Here is a 25,659-nt window from a genome sequence, read left to right on the forward strand (position 1 = left end):
CTTCAGTTTGCCTACCAGCCTGGCATTGGAGCGGATGATGCCGTCATTCACCTCCTACATCGTTCCCTCGCTCACCTGGAGACCGCTGGAAGCACTGTGAGAATCATGTTCTTTGATTTCTCCAGTGCCTTCAACACTATTCTTCCCTCGGTTCTAAAGGACAAGCTGGTGAACTCTGGAGTGGACCATCACCTCACTACCTGGATCCTGGACTACCTCACCGACCGACCACAGTATGTGAGGACTCAGGGCTGTGTGTCGGACAGGGTCGTCTGCAGTACGGGGGCCCCACAGGGAACGGTTCTGGCTCCGTTCCTCTTCACCATCTACACTGCAGACTTCTCCCACAATTCCACCCAGTGCTTCCTGCAGAAGTTCTCTGATGACTCTGCAATAGTCGGCCTCATCACTGATGGGGACGACAAGGAGTACAGAGGTCTGACCCAAGACTTTGTGGACTGGTGCCAGCTGAACTACCTCCAGATCAACGCCAGTAAAACCAAGGAACTGGTGGTAGACTTCCGCAGGCACAAGCATTCTCCACTGCAACCACTGAACATCCAAGGTATGGACATTGAGGCTGTGGACAGCTACAGGTACCTTGGTGTTCATCTGAACAATAGACTGGACTGGACTCATAACTCAGACGCCCTCTACAGGAAAGGGCAGAGCAGGCTGTACCTGCTGCGGAGACTCAGGTCGTTTGGAGTGGAGGGCCCACTCCTGAAGAAATTCTATGACTCTGTTGTGGCTTCTGCTATCTTTTATGGCGTGGTCTGCTGGGGCGGCAGCATCTCTGCTGGGGACAGGAAGAGACTGAACAGGCTGATCCGAAGGGCCAGCTCTGTTCTAGGATGCCCTCTGGACCCAGTGGAGGTGGTGAGTGACAGGAGAACGGCGGCTAAGCTGTCATCCCTGATGGACAACATCTCCCACCCCATGCAGCAGACTGTGACAGCACTGAGCAGCTCCTTCAGTGGGAGACTGCGGCACCCACGGTGTGGGACGGAGAGATTTCGCAGGTCTTTCCTCCCCACTGCTGTCAGACTCCATAATAAAGACTTTAACTGATCAAGCACACACATCCATACATATGCAATAATCCTTTCTGTCATCGTTGTATTTTTACTCAGTTGTATATAGTATTTGTATTTGTATTCTATTTTTATCTTATTGTATATTTATTTTATTTTATTCTACTGTATATAGTATATTATTTTATTCTATTCTGTACAGTTGTGTACTGTATTTATTCTTATTGTATTCTAATTTTTGCCTCATAACTTTTGCACTGTCCATTTCCTGCTGTGACAAAACAAATTTCCCACGTGTGGGACTAATAAAGGTTATCTTATCTTATCTTATCTTATCTTATCTTATCTTATCTTATCTTATTTAGAAAAGCGACAAAATATTTCAAAATATATACTAGAGATGGCACGATACTACTTTTTTATGTCCGATACCGATATCATAAATTTGGATATCTGCCGATACCGATATGAATCCGATATAGTGTTTTTTAATCAACAAAACTGTTTTTTAAATATCTTGCTGCATTTTGTGTAAGTTCACACTCAAGTTTAAAACAACAACTACACTAAAGCTATTCTGTTATACCTGTATGCAAAAAAAAAAAAATTTCATAGTTCAGCAATACTGATCAATCTAATAAACTTAAACCTACACCATCCTCCCTATTCTGGTATTTTAAAGAGTACTTAGCATAAATATTAAGCAACCTAACTAATAGGGTTCCAACTCCCAGCAACAACAAAAATAAATAAATAAAAAATGGGGAACCACCCCTCACGCTCCACCTCATGATGCTTAATCAACGTAATCAACCTTAATGTGATGCAGTGCACAGAAAATGCACAGAAATCAATTATTTTTCAAGAAATATTAAATAGATTCAACATCTTTCTTCAACAAAATTGCAGACTGCACAGATGGTACCTTCCCAAAGGAAAAAGTACTATAGCTTACTAGGGTATATATATATATATATATATTAGACTTAATAGTTACTATATACAGTAATGGACTTCTATTCATTTTACATCAGATTAAAACTTTGGGTGTCAGATAATTATTTATTAAAAGCTCGACATTTTAAATGAGAATAAGAAAGAAAAGTATGTCTTTGTGCCCCCTTTTCCCTGTTAATGCCCTATCGGCCCCCCTGGCTAAACTTTGCTAGATCCGCCCCTGCACAGTTACCAGCCGTCAGCTGTAGAAAAAGATCCTCGAGTAGAAAGTAATATTAAATAAATTCTAACAACAGCTGATCAAGCTTAAACGTGCTGCTGTTGTTCAGCCGCTGGTTTCCAGCCTCATCAGCAGCCAGGTTTATAACCACAAAGGAGTCCAAACGAAGAATGAGCTCTGCAAACTAGATAGGAAATCTGAAAAACTCTGCAGGAAGTCTTGAAACTGCAAAAACTGAAGTTGTGATCTCTTCCCCTCAGTTTTAAAAGTGTTGTTGTTGTTGTTTTGCCTCACTGCTCCTTATGTTCTTGTGTTTATTTTCAGTCAGACTTTAAGACCACCGAAATGATCACATGACTGGAACAGAAATTAGGTGATAGAGGAGTTTATTGATCGTATAATTATGAATTATTTGAAACACTCGGAACCCCAAAGAGCGGATAAATTTGTTTCTTTGTTTTTACTTGAGGCCCTAATGGATGAATGGGTTGCTAAATTTGGGAAAGAACTGACATGTATGTAAGTGGCATGTATGTTTTGACACCCTGTAGCGTAACCATGACAACAGCCAATCAGAGCTGCCTACTAATGTTTTTCATGGCCACGATTAACTTCCTGTCAGGCTGTCATGGTAATATGTCACATATCACTTATTTGAGGCCTTTGCCTTGCTGTTGCCAAGGAAACAGTGGCCTGGTGCTTTCTGTTGTCATGGTTACCGATGGTCAGCTGTGAGGATCAGCTGCAGTTTTGACGGACTAGAAAAGCGCTATACAAATGCAGGCCATTTACCATTTACCATTTTGAAAAAACAATAACACAAACATAAAGTGTGTGTGTGTGTTCCTGTCTAGCTATCTTTCTGAGCACTGAAATCTGCATTCTACTATACTTGTGTGAACCAGCAGTCACTTGTGAGGACACACACACCGGTCCTTTTTGAGGCTCAAAATGTGGTGTCAGGGTTACAATTAGATTATGGTTAGGTATAGGGTAAGGGTTAGACATTCATTTTAATGGTTAGGATTAGGGTAAGGGGCTAGGGAAACCATTATGTCAATGAAGGTCCTCACTAAGATAGCTGAAAGGGCTTGTGTGTGTGTGTGTGTGTGTGTGTGTGTGTGTGTGTGTGTGTGTGTGTGTGTGATCTCTTACCCTGACATCTTGCTTCAAGCATCCTGTCACCATCTCCATGGCAACAGAGGGAGAACTATGGCACGCAGCAGCTTTGGAAGAACAAATGTGTGTAACATTTTAAAAAATCCTCCTCATTTTATTTTGAAAATCTCCTCCTGATCAATATTTCTAATGAACTCTATTTCAGAACCTTTCAGAATCTCACCAAATAAAAGATGAGTAGAAAATGTGTGTGTGTCTTTCAAAGGTGTGTGTGAATAGAAACCTGCGTGTCCAAACTGAAAGCAGGATGTGTGTGTCTGAGCAGATGTGAAGGTCGTCAGATTAAAAGCGTGTTGAATGAATCAGACATGTTCATCGCCTCCGTGTGTGACATCATCAGTTTTTATTTGAGGGGAAACTCTTGGCTCAACTCCAGACACACCTGAGCTCAGTTAGCCCATTTAACCTCCGGGTGGGCTCAGGCTTTATTTAGCCCTGCACTGTCCCGATGATGATGGTGATGACGTTTGGTTCTTTCTAATGACCCCTGACCCCTCCTGAGGGCCGAATCCCTCAAAGGAGGTGTGAAGTGAGCGACACCTGAGGCTCTCCAGCCTCTCCGGGCTTTTGGACCGTTTTCCAGTCCTGTGGGAATCTTCGTGACTCTGAGCTGCAGAGATTCGAGGCTGCAGTTCTGTGGATGAAAATGACTGAAAATAGAAGCTGCTGTTCCGCAGAGAGCAGCTGAACTCACTAAGCGTGCTCACTGAGTGTGCTCACTGAGTCATATCTCCAAACCTATGAGCATGCTACACTCACTGCAGCTGCTTCACTGAAATCACTGTGCGTCTAGTAAAAAAACATCAATTTTATCGTTCACAGCTGCTTCTAGGTCTAATTGACAAACTTACTTTCATTCAATAAGCTGATTGAGGTCAAAGTTCAGCAGAGAGGTTGATCTTATTTTAATTTTGTTTTTGTGGTTTTATTTTTTGGCAGCTCTTCACCAAACAAGAGCATTTAATGAAGGTTTTAAATTAATTCATGCTTTGATTTGAATTATAATTGCTTTGTATTTATTAGAATTTTTATTAAGGTGGCTGCAATGAAACCATCGGGTTTTTTCAGGTGTGTTGGTTCACTGTAGACCAGGTTTGTTCTATCAAGCAGAACTCGGATCTGTTCTTGGTGAATGTTGGACTTTTTCAGGCTTTCTAAGTGCAGCCAAGCGATGGAGGGTGAAGGGGGGAGGGTTTGATGGTCTCAGAATCTCTCTGATGCGGTTCTGTTGGTCCATCAGATGGTGATCTCCAGTAGGCAGTGAGGCAGTACACAGGAATAACAATGAAGTGTCCCGTCCAGGTCAGCACGCCTCCTCAGGGCTCTAGAGTGCGACCAATTTGGTCACAAATGCGACCAAATTTTTCAGTGGTGCGACTAAAAAAAGATATTTGGTTGCACCTGTGCGACCAAATGTTCCGGTAGCAAAAAACAAAAAATCTGCAACCTTCCCTGTGGTCAACAACAGACACACATTATGCCCCTATCGTGGACTAAACCAATCAGAGATAGTAAGGGGCGGGACCTCTCTGATTGGCCGTGGTCCAGTTGAAAGTGCAGGTGGAAGTGGGAGGTGAGTAGCTTGAATAAAGCGATATCAATTCATTAAATCCTGAATCGACTTTTAAATATAACTGTGTTTTGCCAGAAATGCCAGATTCTCAGATTAAAGCTCACCAAACCATTTCAACAACAACCAAACAGCAAATGAGAGCAGGTACACGGATTCCACACAAAGACGTAAACACAGAACGGACCCCACGCATCAGAATCAGCTTTGTCTTTCTAGGCTTTCTCACCCGACGGCCCGTAGACGGACACGCTGTCGGAGCTTAGCGATCCTGATGCGTCCGGTCGGCGCTGTGATTACGTCTTTTTGCGCTGATTCTGAGCTGCAGGTTTTGTCTCTCCAACCAAAATTGAACAAGAACACTGAGAGTAGTAGTTCTAAAACAGCTGGGTTTATTTGAGGAGTTTCCATCAGGTTTCAGAGCCCATCACAGCACAGAAACAGCTTTAGTGAAGGTTACAGGTGATCTTCTTATGGCTTCTGATCTCTCGCCTCTGTCATTGCGCCCCAGGGCAGCTGTGGCTACAATGTAGCTTGCCATTGCCAGTGTGTGAATGTGTCTGTGAATGACTGAATGTAGTGTAAAGCGCTTTGGGGTCCTTAGGGACTGAGTAAAGCGCTATACAAATGCAGGCCATTTGCCATTTACCATCTCAGACTGGATTATAGATGGCAGACAGTTGGTGTCGTAAGCCCCACCCTCTGTTCAAAGATGGTTGTTCACAGTGGACATGCTTCCTTCACTCCATCTGTCTTCTCTGTCCAACATGTGGGCATTCTCAAAGAGTGACCTTTGACCTTTAGATGCAGATGAACAGCTGGCTGTTTGCTGTCTCAGATACTATATCCATTCATGAGAAACTGAAGGGGTTACCACAGACTGGATAAAAAATCTGCAGGAAGTTATTCCTGAAGACTGGGTGATGCTGGTGTTTATTCTCCCCACAGAATCATTTTACATTTGCTGATGTTTCTGCAAAACAAAAGACTGAAAGGTTCCTGTGCCTCGTCTCTATCTGCAGACCCGGCTAATAATAAGCTGAACTCTGCTCCTGTCTCTGATCAGCCACGTCCTTCAGAGATGCTCGACACGCTGCGTTCCTGTGAGAACTCACACACTCCGTGAATGTTTTCTCTGATTTAAGATTTGGAGTCACACGGCAAGAGGCGATGAACCACGCGTGATTCATCACAAACTCGCTTTATTGTGACGACCTTCCCGCCTCCTCGCTGCTCTCGTCTACTTCCAGCTCGCTCGGTTTGTTAACAGATGATTTAGAAAGAGTTTTTTTAAACTCAAAGAGAGGAGCTGATCCAAGGTCAGCTTCAGGCACCGAGGAGATCTCAGCCCAATCAGAATCAACTAATCACCATCAGCACGCCACTTGGCATGTGCATGCTTGGATTTAAAAACATCAAACTAACGTGATGTGTGACGTCACACACAAAGAACACAAACAAACATTTGCTGAGAAAAGTTCACAAATGAGATGGTCTCGGCTGTTCAGCTGCCATGTTACTGATTAGCTCTCACTCTGAGAACACGCCAGGAGAACCCGTCAGACACACACACACACCCTCACAGCGTGTGGGTGTGTGTGTGTGTCCCCAGAGGACGGCTCAGCCGGATAGTAAAAATCTTGGGTCTCACGAGGCCCACGGTCTGTTGCTCTCACAGTTTGTCAGAAGCTCTGAGTGTGGACTTTCTCATCACTCAGGTGTTTCCAGGTTACTTCGTTCTTCGTCTTTATTTAGCTGAAACCTTCAGCATCTTCTCAGAGTCTCACCTGTAAAATATATGAAGAGGTTTTTTTTTATGTTTCAGCCTTTTGTCTGACCTTCTGACATGGACTCCACCTGTGACACAGTGGGAGGAGCTTTAATGTCAGGTGTTTTGTGTGAATCCCATTGTAACTCTAATGTGAAAACCTGATTTCATTGTTATTGTATTTTGTGCAACACTGAGACGATGTTTAAATGATGGACAGGTGGAGTCAGTGAGGTTTTCAGGTTTAACCTTTAATGAGCTGATGTGGTTTTCTGATCGAAATCAGGCAACAGAGGTCAGAGTTCATAAACACATGAGCCTTTTAAACACTCTCCTAAATGGAGAGTTTGACATCTCTGAAGTAAAGGTCAAAGGTTAAAGGGGTCGCCTGTATAAGTGTACTTTGGTTCAAACCCTGCAGCATTTCACACAGAAGAAGAAGTAGTCAGATACTTCACACTCCGCCCGCTTCTCCATCCGGACATTCAAACCAAATGCTTTCAACACTTCAGCTGACTGGCTCTATGGTCATCATGGAAACAAAGGAGGGGTTCAATTATGCCACAGACCGCCGGGTTGCCTCTCATGCCTAACCTGAGGGGGCATTGCATGGTGTGAGTTTATCTCACCACCATTTCACTGTGTGAGCGCATTATTCCCCGACTCTTCTGAGCAACCTAACAGAACCTGACTGTCTGTGAGATCGAATCAGGATGAGAAACTATCAAAGTAAAGTCACCTGAGTCCTGTTTGGACTTGAAAACAGCAAATGGAGGGTTAGGTTATGTTTCACTACACCCTGTATTCAGCCAATCACACACACTCACTCTGATGGAGGCGTCAGGGGAAAACTCAAGTTGCTTTTTGATCGGTCCGATCGATTGTATCCTTCTCATTGTGATGGAGCTGATGGCAGCGCCCCTCCTCAGCAGCAGGATGACGGTCAGTTGATGAATTCGCCCGACAGACTGCGGCCACAGCGAGCTGAACGCATCTTCAGCTCGTGGTAGCACTGGACAAAGCTGTGATAGATGAAGGTGATGGGCAGCGCCAGCAGGACGATGCCGCTCACCACGCAGAGGCCTCCGAGCATGCGTCCCGCCACCGTCATCGGGTACATGTCCCCGTAGCCCACTGTGGTCATGGATATGATGACCCACCAGCAGGCAGCGGGGATACTGGCGTAGTCATGGTTTCCAGCCTCCAGGTCAAGGCCGTGCTCTAGCAGCTGAGCCAGCGCACTGAAGATCGCCATGGCAACACAGACGAAGACCAGGAGCATTACCATCTCACGATAGCAGCGACGAAGCGTCAGGCCAAGTGTCTGCAGGCCCATGAAGTGACGCGCCAGCTTGATAACCCAGAAGATCCGCATCATGCGAAGAACACGCAGTGTCACACCGGCTCGCTGCAGCTGCGAGTTCTCGCCCGTCAGGCTCGTCATGGCAACAGAGATGTAGTATGGCAGGATGGCCAGAAGGTCAATGATGTTCAGAGGCCGCTGAATGAAGTCCCACTTATCACGAGACACTAGGAAATGGACAATGCACTCTGCTGTGAACCAACCAATGCACACCGCCTCGATGATGCTGCAAGGGAGGGGCCAGAGGGGACAAATGAGAAAGCAGAGATAGACCAATGAGATGTTGCTGAAAATTAACAAATCACAGGTGGAGATGTCAGACAATCATTCACAATGGTTTCACACAGAAGGGGAGTTAAGTTATTCATATTAGGTACACTGACAATGACGCAATGGTTAACGCATTTGCTTGGTGAGCAAAAGGTTGCTGGTTTGATTCCAGCTGGAGACACAGATCCCTCTGCGGTTGTGTTGGGTAGCACATCTCACAGCCAACTCAAGCATGCAGAGCTACCACTGTGGCAAGAAGCTTTACACACACAGGAGCATGTACACTTTGTGACTTATCAGTCAATTATCAATAATCCGCTGCTGGTCCCGGTTTTCCTCCGAACTGCACCAGTTCTCTACCTGCTGCAGGTACCCGTCAGAACTGGACCGGGTCTGTCAGGGGCTGATTCTGAATAGTGCAGTGTGTGTGTCAGTGTGAGTCCTACCTTTGCTGTTCCAGCGCTGTCCAATCAGGTAAGGTGCTGGCACATAGCATCACCATGGAGATGACTACAAACAGCACTGACACTGAAGCAAGGAGCTGCGCAGCCAACGAGGACGTGGGCTCCTCAAATGTTCTCCTCATCTTCTCCAGCCAAGGATTCTGCGTAATCTCAGGGCCACGTGGTGGCTCCTCCTCCGGGAAGAAGTGCACGAGGGCGTCAGACATGCGGTCGTCCAGAAGACGCTGGCAGCACAGCTGCAGATCAGAGCTCTCCAGGCCCCAGTACAGCATCTCGTTGTAGAAGGAAAGCTCACACATGTGTGGCACAAAGCGCAGTTTCCCGTGCTGCACGTACAGCATGATGAAACTGAAGGCCTCAGAGTGGCGGTCAAAGAAGAACTCATTGCGATCACGATCGTAGTCATCGCAGAGCTCAAGAAGCTCGCTCTCCGACACGCAGCGAAGCAGTCGACTGAGTCTGCTGAGGGGGAGACGCCTCATCAGCTCCGCAGTGTAGGAGAACCTGCGGCCACCAACGTTCAGCGTGCAGAGGCTGCTGCCACATTTCATGTTTTCTCTGCGTGAGGAGGCGTTGCCGCAATTCGTGCTGGAAACCTTCAGACTCCTGCGAGCGCAGCCAAGATGCTCCAAAGTTTCATGTCAGCAGCCAAAGAGTGCGAGAACGCTGTTGCTTCTCAAGTTTCCTCCTCAGATAAAAATGTCTTTGCAGCTTCAGTGAAAATGGAAGCGTGTCAGGAATGTAAAGAAGATCAAATGAGCAGTGACCCACTTTCATCGATTATTTTTAGTCAAACTCTGAGAAACTGAATCAATGCCATAGACAGATTTCCTGCTCAGCAGAAATCAGCGAGGATTCTCTTTGACTTCTGCTGCATCTCTGAGAGTGAAGAGCAGCAGCTCACCCTCCTCCTCCTCCTGTCAGAGAGGGGGAGGATCACTCGCTGATCCGAAGAGTCCGAGCCAGAGACACTTTATATCCCCCAAAACCTCCTTCCTGTGCTTCAGCATCTCCTCATCCTCTGCTGTTGATCTTCTTCCTCTTTAGCTGTCCTCATTTTCATCACATATTAAACATTTAATCCTCTTAATCATAATTTAATGTTTCAGTGCGCATCAAAGCATGTGTGCATAATGATTTTATGAACTCAGTAATAACCTGCAGAGCTGTGTAAAGGTTTCCCCCTGCTGGACACAGCTCATCATCATCATCATCATCATCATCATCATCATCATCATCCTCATCATCATCATCGGATTTTGGAGAAAACAAGGAACTACAGCCATGCAACAAAAACGAATAAAGATTAATAAATGTCTTTACAAGGCTAAGTTGTTCCAAATGTTTTACGAGCTGTAACGGTGAAGGTGCCCTCTGAGCTTATGCTTAGTTTTCGATACACTCAGGAGCAGCTGATCGGCCGACCTGAGAGAACAGGAAGTAATGTGGGACGAGATAATTAGAGCCTTTTAAAGCAATTCCAAAAGTGATCCTAAAATTTATAGGCGGCCAGTGGTTCCAGGTTAAAATGGGAGAAACATGCTTATAATTGTGTGTGCTGGTTCAAAGACATGCAGCAGCATTCTGTACTAACTGAAGATGAGCCACTGAAGAAGCACCAGCCCTCAAGCAAAGTTCATTCCAGTAGTCCAGCAGAATGGTAACAAAGGTGTGGATTACACTCTCAAAGTGCTGCCTGGAAAGAACTGGCTTTATTTTGGCCAGCTGCCTCAACTGGAAATAAAATAATTTTTCCACACTGGTTTGTAATAGTCAGCCTGATGTACTGGGCCAAGGAACAGATATCAACAAGGGTGTCAGAGTGATACCTGCAAACATCATCACTTCAGTCTTTTTCTCATTAAAATTGAAGAGGTTAAGGGCCTGGATGGCCTTTAAGTCTTCAACACACTTGAACAGCAGTCTAGCAGAATATGTTTCTGTCACGACGTAACTCTCTCCAGGTTGTTGGACACAGGTGCTACCAATGATGCCATGATGTACAAAACAACATAAAATAATCAATTTTTTACAGTAAGGCGTTCTCATAAAGCATATTATTCAACAACATAAACATTCACATTTTGACCTTTACAAAATGTTGACACATTCTGTGACTAACATATAAACAGCTCTGTCACAAAAAAACATCTTATTTTTCTAGCAACACATAAAATGCTAATTGCATACCTCAATGGCTGCATTAACGTGAAGGGAGCAATGACACTCACACTCTTTACCCACAGCTGGAAAACTTTGCTGCATCCATCTCCAAATCTCTACCACCCACTGAGAAAGGAAAACATGCTGCCCTCTACCGAGTGTGGCGTGTAACTTAAAATATCGTCAACTGTAAATAGATTGAACATTGTTTCCACCAATGTTTGTTTTAAAACCAACAATCTAAACATTACAATCTGATTTTTTAAACATGAAGTTGCTTATTTATTGTAGCTTAAAAACATAAAATTAACTTAAAATGCATAAAGAACCTAGAACTTTTATTATCATTATACAGTTGCTTGCACTGTGAAGTTAGGCAGCAAGATCACAAAGGTCTGAAAGTAAAGAAAACAATATACAAAAAAAGAAAAAGAAAAACAAGCATTACAAGGGCATCGTAATAAAATATAATAAATAATAAATAAGGGTGGAAGGTCATTAAGGACATGGATCATCTGCACATCTGCTGAAATATTGCATAGGAGAAAAAAAAATTGGAGCATAATAAATAGCAGCGACAGAGTGGCTGTATGACTGTATGGGAGAGGTCTGCTCACACTCTTGCATTAAGAGTTCTGAGATGATTGAATGTTGGGGTGGGTACAGTTTCCTCTGCGGTGGGGTAGGGTGGGCTGCCCCGGGTCCTGTGGGGCTCTGCAGTGCTGCTACTGTAGGCCCCGGTGTGGATGGACCTGGGCTCCCTTGCCTTGGTGGGCACCAGAGGACGAGGGTGCCTACTGGGGTCAGCGGGGGAGCTGGCCCTAGGGAGGGGCATCCTCCCTCGTTTTCCTCCCCATCCCTGGCTACCTCCCTCTTCCCGCTCCACCACACTCACCCACACAGGTAGGGCCTTGGGGTGCAGGTGTGTCACCAGGGTGCAGGGGAGACATTCCCCCCCCCCTCTGTCCCCTTCTGGCCACCTGTGCCTCAATTTTATCTCACAACTTAGACATCCACATTACTTACACTCTCATAACACACATATATATGTAGGGCCTTGAGGGTGGGCACGTTAACGGCGTCCAGTGGACGGTCTGTGTACTCAAACCTACCTCTGGCACCGGTGCCCACCTCTCAATTTTAAATCCATGTAGACATTGAGGGTTCTCGGGAGGGGCCGTGCTAACACCTGCTGCTCTCTGGCAGCAGCACCATGCTCTCCCTTGTTTTAAATGCACTTTAGAACAACACGCAGCAACACTACACATGAGCGGGAGGAGGGAGGTATGGGGTCTTCACACACACCCCCGTTCTCTGCTAGCCATCGGGGCGGGGTGGCTGGGAGGAGATGTTGGCTGTCCGATTGGCCTCCCTGCTGCTGCGGAGCCTGGGACGGTCTGCTTGCCTCCACCCCGGGAGGAAGGGTAACATCTCTTGGGTCTGGGTTCTGGACCTGGGGTATAGAGTATGTTTGGGGAGTGTGATTGTGTGTATATGTCCATTTATGTCAATCCTTACGTTGGGTGAGTGCTGAGTGTTTGTATATGTGTGCATGAGGGTGGGAATGCATGTTTGTGTCTGTGTGTGCCTGTTTGTCTGTGTCTATATGTCAGGTCGGGTCTTAGACTCCACCTCTCTGGGAACTTCTAGGCCCTCCAAGGCCTATCTCCCCTCACCACACTCCCTGCCGGTGACTGATGCCCTCAGGGGTCGGTGCATTGGTGGTTCTTGGTGTCCGGGGCTGGGCGCTCAGGTATGTACCAGCTCACTCCCGGTGGTAAATCCATTGGGTCTCCTTGTTGGTCTTCAGACAACAATTCTGACGGCTAAAGAACCAAATGGGACAGGCAAAAAAAAAGAAAAAAAAAAGAGTTCTGACAGCCCACGGGAAGAAGCTGTTCTTTAGTCTGTTGGTTTTGCACCTGATGGATCTGAAGCTTTCTCCAGAAGCCAGGATGTTGAAGAGGTGGTGGTCAGGGTGGAGGTGGTCACGAGCTTGGCTACACTTTGGGCCAGCACCTTCCCTGGCTTGCCCGGTACTGGGTTGCCATGCCCCAAACCTCATGAATCCAACATATAACGTTGGAAGAAATCCACAGCAGACCTGACCACGTCTCCATGCTTTCCAGCATACACTTTTATTTTCTGCTTTGGCTCTCGGAGGAGGCGGACGCACTTTTTCTCCTCTCCCTTATCTTCCCTGCTTAGTTCTTATGTCCTTGTCTAGTCTCGTGTTTTTTGTATTACTTTCCCTGGAACACTCTCTCACAGTCTGTTTCTAAAACCTAAAGAGAATTATGGATTTCATCAACTGGTCTCTGAATGCTATTGACACCCTTTTCTCAACGAGAAGTCTGGGCTTGGGAGAGCCCGAGTGCCCTGGAGGGACTTTCCCTGCCGGGTACACGATGGACGGGTGGCAGAACTGGAGGATCGTGTGCCTGGCGGGACTGTGGATCGAGGACGCTGAAGATATCTACCTATTCGGAACCATGATAACAGGGTTCTTGCTGATCAGAGCTGGCTTGGCCCTGGCTTATTGGAGAATTAAGAAAGCGGAACCGGCTCTTCAAACCCCCCCAAGGCTGCCCACTGGGATTGGAACGATGGGACGAGGCGCGACTTCTCAGAAAGGGCTCACTGAGTGCAGCATGGTTAAGCGCTTGGAGGCACTTACAGCTGCAGTGAATGCTCAGAATAAGACCTCTGAGTGTATATTGGATTACATCAAGGAAAAGTCCACCCGGAACAACACCTCTGCGCGGAAGTTGGATTACATCTTGGAACAGCTGACTGCGGTTGTGAGGTCTCAGAATCTGCCTTTTGAGCAAAAGAATGACAACACCACGGAACTGAAGGTTAATAACATCATGGAGAAACTCGCGGCTATCCAACGGGAGATTGAGAGACCAGTGTCGGAGTGTTAAAGAACAGCTTGAAATTCTCATGAGTTGTTGCAAAAGAAAAATCACCATCATAATGCGGTTACCCCTTCGGCGGCAGCTGTGGGCTCAAGGCTGGAGCTGAACAAAAACTCCCTGATAACGACTGTGTTGAGTCTGTTCCTTTCCATATGGAAAAGATATATATAAATCTTATAAAGTTTGTATCTGTCTTGTGTGAAACTTGTATGAAAAGCATATAAGAGTGAAAACAGATATAAGATCCCTTGAAAAATTATATGATGAAACTTGTATGTTTTGGATACTTACTAAAACAATGTATGAAAGTAATGAGAAAGTGGCCACTTTCATGAGTAATCACATATAAGTTTTTACAATTTCTTTTCCATATGGGTTCCCATTCCCTACAAGGCCGCCAGGGTTGGCTGGAAGACTGTTTACTTAGCCTGGCAGGGCGAAGGACACTGTCTCAGCTGAACTATGGACACGCACACACATACTGATACTGATAAGCACTCACCGACGTATCACCCTCCCTACCCCGGATCCAACGCCACCTCCAACGCTTACCTCCCCTCTGATGTGGACATCGGGTCAGTTGGAGGCGCAGTTGAAAGATTGCAGCGGTCCCAGATCAGATGTACACACTGGAACTCTTTCCCATGTTGCTGTCTGTGTTTATTGTGCTATGATGTGTTGATATCTGTGCATTCCTGTATTATCCTTTTGTGTTACACATTTTGATGTTTTTTTCCTTGCTACCTAGCCTGACCTGTCTCCCCAATGTGATGTTTGTATTGTATGTACGGTCGGCAAGGTCTGTCAGCTCGGTTGTGGGCAAAAGACCTGCAACTGACAAATAAAGGCTATCTCATCATCATCTCATCTTTTATTTCTGGTTGCTGTTCTTTACACACACAGCTGCAGCTTTTCAGCTCATAGCCGAGCACATCACCAACAACACCAACAACAACCCTCAGACGGGACCCAGTTCTTCCTTTTATGCAGGTGAGGCGTGATTGCAGATGTCGTTCAGGTGTGTTCACCTCGCTGCAGCCGCGCCACTGACCACGCCCCGCCACAAATGTGTAAAACAGAAACTTCTGTCTTAACCAAAACTAATCATCAGGTCTTCACATCAGACCTGGTTCTGAATCCGTTCTCTCCACTTTAGAATATTTCATTCATGTTGAACTCCTTTATTGTCTCTCATTAATGTTCATTTTTACACTTTTGTACGAAGTCTCCATTTTTTTCTGTTTCTCTAATCATGCTCAGACTGAGGCACTGTACTTTGGAACAGAGTTAGCATCACCTGTATTCTCGTTAACCTCCCACTGGGTTAAAGCATTGCGTGCTGCATTAAAAGGATCAAAGTTTAAATCGCTTCCTCAGCTTTGCTTTAATCTCTAACCTCTGAGTGGATCCTCATCTTCCCCAGTTCTCGACCGTCAGCTGACCCTCCTGTTCTTCAGTAGCTGGTAATACTGGTCCAACACGATAAACATTAGTTACAACCAGTCTGTGGCAAAGGTACTGGTGTGCAGGTTTTCAGGTTTTGGTTACACCATGCACTGACCAATGTACATTTTAAAAAGGCGGAAGATTCGAGGCAGAGTCCAGTCCATTTACACTGTCTGCAGTCAGCTAGTGCGGGGTAGGTTTGTGTTCGTATTGCTTCACGATGTCTACAGTGTCCTTTAAAGGACTTGGACTTGGCTCCATCTCTGGACCCCCCAGGTTCCTCTCTGCGTCACGGTCACTGTCTTTGACCTTTAGCTGATATAAACAGAGTTAATCTCCCTGTGAGCTGATTAACCATTTATCTGCTCAGGTGAGGTAATGAACTGCACATGTCACACAATGATGTATAACACTGGAAAAATACTGCAAGAAACTCCCCCCAAAAAACTATAAAAGAAAACTGTAAAAATATCACAATAAAAGCGATGGTACTAGTGATAAGACCAAAAAAGTAAAACAAAACACTGTAATAACATCCCAAGGAACTTTAAATGACACTTTTTTTTAATAAAGCACAATAAATACTGCAAGAAAAACACCAAAAAAAACCCCTGTAAAATGTACTGCTAAAGATAGCTTGGAAAGAAAAGCTTCTTCAGTTGAACAGAAGAAGCTTCTCGGATGAGAGGTGAAACGTCTTCAAGCAACTTAAAGAAGTCCAGACGCTTTTCTTTCCAAGCTCCTTAGACTACGATGACCTGGATGACTGAGAACCTTCACAGACATACTGCTAAAGATGTACTTACAAAAATGTAATGTGAATTTAATATAAGCTGTAAAACACTAAAGTATTTCACACCTGAACACCTAAGACAGCACAATAAAGACCAAAGCTGAAGGTTTTCTCACAGTAGTTATAGATATCTAATAATATATAAATATATTTTTATGTTACGTGTTCCAAAGCTGTGTTTGATAAAAGATGAGTCAGACAGCTTGGTTTCAGTCACAATCTCTTTATAGGTTTTATCATACACAGAACTAGAAGCTCCAACCAACCCACAACAACTGACTGAAGACATCACTCTCTCCAAAGAAACAGAAACATATGATGCTCTATGCAGTGGACTTGGCTTTAACTACAAATCTGAGAGCAGATTTCTCTCTCTCTTTCCTGTCCCTTAAATAATCACAGGTTTCAGACCTTACAGAGAAAGAAAGCAATAAAGGAAACGCCTCATAACCAATCACACGATTGCCACAGCCCATTTTTCAACCTGAATTCAGTCTGCCGGGTGTTCTTTCTGGACATGTCACCCACACCTGCAGGAATAACCCATCTGTGATGGCATGTGTTGGACACAGCTTTGCTCCATTCGTTGTGCGGTTTGAAATCACACTAGGAGCATTTCGTCAGTGAGGGGTATTAAATTTTTTAAACTGCAGAGACAGTCAGTGCTGTTAACTCACCTGCTCAGTGCATAATGAACAGACCCAAGCAGAAACACACTTAACTTGTGTTAAGGTGAAGCATTCGGTAGCCATTTATCAACAAAGACTTGATAAGATGTTGACATTTAAAAAAAAAGAAAAGAAAAATAACGACCACATCAAACTGACAAATGATCATTTTTATACCTGTAGTTTATGTGCTTAGCTCTGTATACACCTGTGCACACCGGCCTTTATAATAATGTAAGATGTGCCGTTTCTGTTAGTCCTACATCAGTTACATTAACTTTACACCTGTATATACACCTGCATGTGCATGTTTCGTATACAGGCAATAAGTACAGCTGTGTGAACACCATCTGAGCCTCTGTACTGACAGGAGTTTTATACAGGAGTCATGCTGCTGTGTATGAACCTCTGTCATTGCTGCCTGCTCTCACAGATGGCAGCACTGGTACGTTGTGTGCTGCTTAGTGGTTTGTTCTCTCATGTTAAAGTCTCCAGTGATTGCTGGAGAAAGCCAGCAGAAATGACACACATTCAAACATCTGGATGTAAGAAATAATAACTAGGTTGATCTTTTTACACTAATGATGACGTCGATGGATCCGTGCTGTCTTGGCTGTGTGCTCCCTGCTGGACAAACACGGAACTGCAACACTCAGACACATTGGTGGGAATAGACTCACTGGGACCCGATGCTGTCTGATGGTCTAACCACCGCCTGACAGGAACTGCTACTCTGAAAGGGGTGATGATGTTTTAATTACAGGAGCACGTTCCTCTTTTTTAAAAATAAACTCTGTTTAACATATTTACAGAAAATATCGACATTCACAGGAACTTCAAATGTTCACATTAATGTGCATGTGTGGCTTATATACAGTTCTTTTCTCCCTCTTATGGGGGGAGAGATGGCATTTGAGGGGGGTGAAGAGAAGGGGAGACATCAGTCCTCTGTGGTGGGTTTGGCTATCAGGTGTTGGCCTCTGGAGCATCTCCGCCTTCCACCTGGTTGGTCCTCCCAAAGGTCTTCAATTTGGTGAGCAGATCGCTGAACGTCTCCTTGACGCCCTTCTCGAGCAGCCAGCCCTCACTCTCACACTCGGGGTTCTCCGGCTCTGCCATCGTCTCAAGCGCTGTGCTCAAGTACTTCAGCCCTGCCATGTCCACAGACTGACATAGACACACACAGCTCACATTTATGGCAAATCCAGGAAAAACCCATCCAGCCAAGTACATGTAATATTTTATGACCTCATCATTTTAAGGTGAATCTCTGGTTCTGACCGAGTTTTAAATCCCTACAGTCCCCCCAGAGAACATTGTGGTGACAGGAATGTTGTTTGTGGTCATTTTTAGTTGGTATTAGTAGTTTTGTTTTGTGCTCATTTAACCGACTCTGTCAAAAGAAATGTGAAATTTTCTGTTAGAAGGCTTCAGTACAATTTTGGGCCCTTTTATTTTCTTTAGCAGCACCCTAACGACAATTACACATTATTGTTTGCTTTGTTCAGAGAACAGCGTGAGAGCCTCCGAGTGGCAAATGGCAATATCATGAGCATACAGTCACACTCTGCTTTATTAAGATCATAGACCGAATTGCAAACTACAGAGAGCCTGGTACTGAACCCCGAGGCTCGCCCTTTAAACTGAGGAGTGAGGAAAAACTGAGTTCAGGATGTTGTTTTTTTAACTTAAGCCTTTCAGGTCAAACATGTTGTTTTGACCCAGATTCCAACTCACTTCTCCCTCTCAGGAAGTGTCCCTCATCCTTATTTTCCCAGAATGCAACCTGCTGTTTCTGTGGACAGATTAACCCCCCAGAAATAGCTCCTTATCCTCAGTGAGCCTGACCACCACTTAATGTGACATTTCACCAGATGATCCACCTCAGGTCCTGAGTCACGTATGAGCACAACAGAAATCACACAGTCACAGCCACAACAGAAACAGTCATGCAGAGAATGTGTGCGTTTTCATGATGCAGTTGGAGTCGCACAGAGAATTTAAACAAAAACGGCCTTTTTAAATGGTGTGTGCCGTGTCGTGATACAGCAGCCGCTCAGGAACATCAGTACTAATGCTAATCCCACACCAATCAGTTATTCTGTTAACCTGCTCACTCTGCTGAATTTACTGCAGGGGTGCTGCTGCAATGATCTCGTTCTAAATCACAAGATTAGGAAGAGAACTTGGAGCCTGGATTCACCCGAGAGAGAAAGTCAAAGACTTAAGCCTGTTCACTTTGAACAAATGAGTTAAAAACAGCACCAAACACACATTCACTGATTTTTTTTCCATTGCTTTTTCAAACAAAGCACCCGGCTTTAGAACAGCCACATGCCCGGTTTCTCCTGTACAATGTGAAGCTTTCATTAGAGCAGAAGGTAAATAAAGTGAAACTAACAAATCTGAGATGCACTGACAAGTTTGACATTAAAACAACAGAAGATATGCTTAGGTTAGGTTTCAGCCTTTCATTGGCTGCTTATTGAAATAATTTGTCAGACTAGATTTGATATGTTAGATGAGCAGAAGAGCAGCTGGAAACTGCTAATAAACTGTAGAGCAACGCTTTTTATTTCTGGGTCTCACGCGCCATCACAGCTTCTCAGACATTTGCAGATGGAGTATGTCACAGGACCAGGCTAGCTGTTTCCATTCAATTTTAGTCGTTATGTTGCAGCTTCAGATTTTCTAAGCTGAACATCTGAATCAAAGAGATGTCTGTTTGGCTGATTGGCTGCAGTGGAATGTGGGTGGGGTCTTACCTCCAGGATGATGGCAAAGAGGACAAAAACACCAATGCTGCTCATCAGGCTGCTGTAATAGGAGAAGAGGGCCTCAAGGCAGCCCCGGGTCCAGATGTTGAGCTCCTCTGTGCGGTGGTCATAGTCGTAATGAGCAGAGTTATTGGTCAGGTGGTGCTGGATGCAGGGCCGGGGGGACCCGGGGTTACAGCAGCTGAATGGGACGCTGTCCATCAGATACTTCCCCTCCACGTTACTGAGGACTCGACTGCAGGCCAAACACAGGTCAGAGGTCAAACAAAGCCAGCCTGGGGACTGAGGAGAGATTAGCGACGACCCCCCCATTGCTCTGGAAATGGGTTAGTTAAATCTATGCTGAAATGAATGAACGGTTGCAGCACAGGTGACTCAAGACAAAAGTAAGCTAATAGGAACTATACGTTACTACAGAGACTAAACCAAAGATCAATAAAATACGGCAAGAAGTCGACCAATTTTCCTGAGTTCCTGAACTTTCAGAGAGGGCAACCCTATGAGCAAGAACCATGTGGAGGTGAAACACTCACTGGCCACTGTGGAGGAAGGCCTCCATAACAGTTATGTTTGCAAGGCAAGGCTGTTTGCATGGAAAGTAAGAATTTCAAAAGAATCATAACTGAGCAGAACATCAGAGCCATAACTGAGAGGACCGTCAGCATACAGCTGCACTCTGCTTTAATAAGATTATTCACTGTGATGGAAAACTGTTGAGGACCAGGCACTGAATGCTGCAGAGGAAATGTCTCTTATGGCAGCCTTCCGCTCAATTTAAGTGGAAGTAAAGCCACGCAAATGTTTCATGACAACAGTGAAACTCACTACAGTCTGCACCTCTGGATGATTTATCTGCTCTCCAAATCTGAAAACTGGTTTGCCCTTTTGGAGGAAGGTCATTAAGAAGAAAATAAACTCTCCCTTTTCCTGTCACGTTTAAACTTGTTAGATTATCTTGGAGGGTGATGTCAAATTTAACCAATATGTTAAAAATATTGGTAAATTTGTCTATGGATGGTACTACCAGATGTGATCAAATTATCTGATAAAAATCATCATTAAACGTTGCAGTTTTAGACTCAAAGTGAGAAAAGTAGAGTAGAGTACAAAATAGTCCATTAGACGTTTTAGTCAATCGGAAACCTTATGGCAAGAGCATACAATATAATTTATATCCCACAATTCAACTCAGCAGAGACACTGATGGAGAATAAGACTGCTTCGTTCAAATATGAAGAACAGCGACATGTAAAGTTTTCACTTTGTCAGATGCAGTATGTTATTTAACTTGTTAATTGGTACAAGCTGTGGGTATGGCTTTAAGTTGGATCAATTATATTAGAGAAAAAAAAAAACTCTTTTAAACACATTAGAACAGAAAACAAAATAGTTACAGGTTTGCCACTATTTCAGAGCTGCAGCCAATCAGACGTGTTCATTTCTGATCAGAAGCTGTTTCTTTAATGTCCGCTTTGCTGTGTTTAAGGATCAAGTGACAGATTAGAGTCTCAGAGGAGACGCCCCGCATGAAGCTCCTAAACGTTGACTTTTACCTCCTTAAGACCTCTCTGATCCTCTGCTGAGCCCAATGTTTAATTCATCTGAGAAACTAATGAATAAAACCTGAGAAATTTAATTTAGAAATATCTGAGGTGCTCAGTTCAACGAGGAGCTGCTGATCAGACTTGTGTCGTGATCCCAGAGACACTTTTCCCGAGGCTGCTGCTTTGTTAAAAATTGATGAGTTTGATTAAAATATAGAGGAATATTCAGATGGACAATTTCTATAGAATAATTATGGATTCATCTAATAGAATCAGGTGCCAGCTCTGTGTGTAAATTCTTAAACAGCAGATACATTATCCAACAACATCGATAACTTTTCAATAATGGCTCCACGTGACCGGCCACCCCGCTCAGATACTCACTCTTTGACCACATCGTTGCTCATGTCCAGGTAGCGGTTGCTGATCCACTGAACCTCAAACCAATCCCTGAAATTGTTGTTCCCGCAGCAGTGGAACTCGATCTGCGTCATGTCCAGCGTCCTCTTCATGAAGCAGCGCCCTGGAGTGTCCGTGTCCTTGTAAAACCGGATGGCGTAACTCAGGCCCTCGGCCAGTGTCAGGTATACGGAGAACTGCATAAGGAAGCAGAGCAGCGACACGAGTACCAGCAACACGTTGAAGCCGCAGCACAGCAGCAAATATGTCTTCAACATCGGCTTCCATTTGGAGAACTTGATGGGATCCAGAGAGTCATGGCACACCTTCCCTCCAAAGGCATTAAGGCCGCAAGCCAGCAATCCCACCAGGATCAGCAAGTTGGGCACCAGGTGGCTCTCATTGTTGTCCATCATCTCACTTCTCTTCCGCAGCTCAATCTTGAAGAAGATGCCGAGGCTGAAGATGAGGATCCCTGCGATGACTGAAAACCAGTAGAGCATCCATAGACCCTGAGCCAGCTTGACCCGCTTCTGCAGGTTGAACTTCACCGGCATGAAAGGCATTTTAGCAACTCTGAGAATTCAAACAGACACTGAGGGTCAGGATTCAATAAGAAGCAGCTGCAGTTCAGACTCAGATTCAGAGCTTTACTCGTGAAAAAACAACATCTACTGGTTTCAGGCCCATAATGCTGAGCTGCAAGGGGGGACAGTCCATGTTACTGAGGGAGCAGAGGAGTCCACCATCAAACACTGCACAATATTCACACAGACCAAGTGAGTATTTCCTGCAGGATGTATGGAGGTGTGAATGCGAGCGTGCGGCAGCTCGTCATCCTAAAGCCTCCTGAGCTCATTATCAGCAGATCAGCTGCTGCCTCTAATCCCTCCTCTAACTCCTAATTGGTTTGATGTTAAGCAGCTGCTTCCTCCTCACTGTCACAAGCTTCACTGAGCAGAGTTCACCTGCCTCACCTCAGGGCAGGGTAGTCTCAGTAAGCAGTCCAACAAACCTCCTGTGAGCAGGAGCCTGAACTCTGTTTAGTGAGAAAACTTGTATCTCCGTGGTAAAAGATGCTGTGCACATGCACTGAGCAGGTTACATTTGAGAGAACTTGAAAACCCAGAGACCCAGGGGAGCTTACTGTGCAGGTACACAGAGAGTTAGGCCATCTCACAGTCCTGGTGTTTTGTAGAGATCCCAAAGCAGAGACCGAATACAACAGAGCACTTCCCGATCTGAAGTCAGGCAGTGATTTTACTAGTTTTTAAACTATCAAGGCTTACCAGTCAGACTGTTTATCTAGACTCCACACCTTCGTGTGATGTCCACGATGCTCTCATACCTGCAGAAGTGAATGCTGAAGGCTGAGGATGCATTTGCAAAGTATTGTAAAGAGAAACCATCAAACACAGCACAGCTGCCTCTCTGAGTGACCGCTACTGTAATAGAGTGAATTGTTGCCCCCCCAGTGGTAAAATACAGAAGTGCCTGTTACAGGGCTAGTTCTTGGTTGACCAATATATAACAACAAAAAAGGGTAGTTTCTGCACCGCTAAGAAACAACAAGTTAGTGTGTGATGTCCTGCTGTTCAATAAAGGCACCTATCCACGTCCTTCTGTCCTGATCTTTTCAAGAGCCTAATCCAGAATATCACAACTGGCGACAAGGATTCTAAAGATTTCCACAGCGTGACAGAGGCTGTAGAAGGGCTGTGTTCACATGTAAAGAAAAATACAAACCAAGACGTTTTCTTCACGGCTGCAGCGAAACAGCTTTTGGTGAGCTAACATGGCGATGCATGTGGGTCGTGTTGAAGAGTATAATGAATCGAAGGAAGATTTTGAGTCATATTTGGAGCGGTTGGAGCAATGGATGTTGGCAAATGATGTTTCCGATGAGAAGAAAGTGTGCACGTTTCTCTCTGTGATCGGAGCAGATACATACAGGCTGCTAAAGAATCTTGTGTCTCCGAGGGTACCGAGTACCATGGGATATGCAGCACTGACTGGAGCGTTAAGTGCGCATTATAAGCCGACTCCAGTGGTGATAGCTGAGCGTTTTCGTTTTCAGAAACGTAACCAGAAAGAAGGGGAGGCAGTTTCTGACTATGTTGTCGCTCTGAGGCAGTTGTCAGCCACATGTGATTTTGGACAATATTTGGATGAGGCCCTGAGGGATCGTTTTGTTAGTGGGCTGCGTTCTGATGCTGTGCAGCGCAAGCTACTATCGGAAAAAGATCTTACATTTCCACGTGCATGTGAGATTGCCGTATCCATGGAACTCGCTTCGAAAAATACGATGGAGTTCTCAGGACGCCAGGACCCTCACCACGTAAATGCCTTGACAAATGCTCCAAATTTTTTCCAACAAAGGATGGAAAGGACAGAACAGGCAAGAGGGCAATAACAAGCCAAAGAACTGGAAGGGACCTAAAAAAGACACAGGAATGAAGCAACCATGTTATCGTTGTGGTGGAAAGCATTCAGCACGTGAGTGCAAATTTAAGAGTGAAAAGTGTCATGTTTGTGCAAAAATAGGACACACTGCACGTGCTTGCAGGAATAAAAAATTCAGTCAGCAAACTCAGTATTTGGAAACTGAGGATGAATGCTCAAGTAGGAATGATGAAGCTGAACTTTTTGGAGTTTATTCAATGTACTCCATCACCTCCAGTGAGAAGGGATACACAGTGGATGTTGCGCTTGGGAGCAAGAACACCACCATGCTGCTGGATACAGGATCAGCAGTGTCGGTAGTATCAGACAAGTATTATCAGATACATCTCACTCATTTCCCTATAAAACCAGCCAGTGGGCTAAAGCTCAAGTCCTTCTCAGGCCAACACATTGCTGTGCGTGGATATATTATGTTACCAGTACAGTATGGGACTCAAAACATCACCCTACCACTGATCGTTGTTCAGGGAGACAGACCAGCTCTGATTGGACGAAACTGGTTAAAGAAACTACAGCTGAACTGGAAACAGATTTTCACAGTACACAAGGTACTGGTGCAGAAAGAAGCAAAGCCAGGAGTACTAGAAGTGATTCAGCGCCATCAGGCAGTGTTTTCGGATGACCAAGGCAGCATAAAGAGATTTAAAGCTAGAATCCACACTAAACCAAACACCACACCAATTTTCTGTAAAGCTCGCCCAGTTCCTTATGCACTAAAAGAAGCTGTGGAAAAGGAGCTGGACAGATTGGAAAAGGTGAAGGTTATTTCAAAGGTTGAGAAAAGTGAGTGGGCATCCCCTATTGTTACTGTGCCAAAAGCAGACAAAACAATTAGGATATGTGGTGACTACAAAGTCAGTGTCAACCAGTGTGTTGAAGAGGAAAGATATCCACTTCCAAATACTGAAGATTTGTTTGCTACTTTAGCTGGAGGAACATCCTTCAGTAAACTTGACCTTTCTCATGCCTATCAGCAGCTACAGTTAGATGAAGAATCAGAGAAGTATCTGGGCATCAAATTTCAAATTCAAATTTTATTTGTCACGTACACAGTCATACACAGTATGATATGTAGTGAAATGCTTGGACAACTGCTCGTGACCTAAAGAAAACAAAAAAAGGAAAAGGCTATGAATAAGATAGGAAATAAATATGAAAAATTAAAAAGGGTAAATTTTACTAGGAAGGAATAAAATATAAATTAAGGTTAAAAAGGAAATAACTGTACAACACAAATTAGAATGAAGGGTAAATTTAACTGGGAAAGAATAAGATAAAATATATAAATTAAAGTTGAAAATAAAATAACTGTACAACAAAATACACAATATAGAACTATATAAGAATGTATGAAGAAATATAAATAAATATATACACAATAACAGCAGTTGTACAAGTATTAACTGGAAATGAAGAATATAATGTCCAGTGTTGTGCAATCCACATTATGTCTTCTGCAGTGCAAATATGCTTAAACACACACAAAGGTCTCTATAAGTACAATCGCCTCAGCTATGGTGTTTCCAGTGCTCCGGCTCTTTTCCAGTCTGTGATGGATCAAATCCTTCAGGGGATGGAGCATGTCACCTGCTTTTTGGATGACATCCTCATCACTGCTTCATCTGAAAGGGGTCATTTGAAGAGGTTGGAGGAAGTACTC

General features: G+C 44.5%; 2 protein-coding genes across 2 annotated transcripts; both read right to left on the bottom strand.

Annotated features, from left to right (window-relative positions):
• Positions 1-6,958: 6,958 nt before the first annotated feature.
• Positions 6,959-9,744, bottom strand: LOC101483195 (voltage-gated potassium channel regulatory subunit KCNG3). The gene is made up of 2 exons (XM_004575341.5): positions 8,808-9,744; positions 6,959-8,317 (listed from the first exon to the last, which is right to left on the bottom strand). The coding sequence occupies exons 1-2, from the start codon at positions 9,374-9,376 to the stop codon at positions 7,672-7,674; spliced, it is 1,215 nt and encodes a 404-aa protein (XP_004575398.1). The 5' UTR covers positions 9,377-9,744; the 3' UTR covers positions 6,959-7,671.
• A 6,611-nt stretch (positions 9,745-16,355) lies between these two features.
• On the bottom strand, positions 16,356-22,381 carry prph2b (peripherin 2b (retinal degeneration, slow)). The gene is made up of 3 exons (XM_004575340.3): positions 21,522-22,381; positions 19,582-19,828; positions 16,356-17,983 (listed from the first exon to the last, which is right to left on the bottom strand). The coding sequence occupies exons 1-3, from the start codon at positions 22,100-22,102 to the stop codon at positions 17,783-17,785; spliced, it is 1,029 nt and encodes a 342-aa protein (XP_004575397.2). The 5' UTR covers positions 22,103-22,381; the 3' UTR covers positions 16,356-17,782.
• Between the last annotated feature and the right edge of the window lie 3,278 nt (positions 22,382-25,659).

Source organism: Maylandia zebra, linkage group LG13, assembly GCF_041146795.1.
Source record: "Maylandia zebra isolate NMK-2024a linkage group LG13, Mzebra_GT3a, whole genome shotgun sequence".
NCBI classification, from domain to species: Eukaryota; Metazoa; Chordata; class Actinopteri; order Cichliformes; family Cichlidae; genus Maylandia; species Maylandia zebra.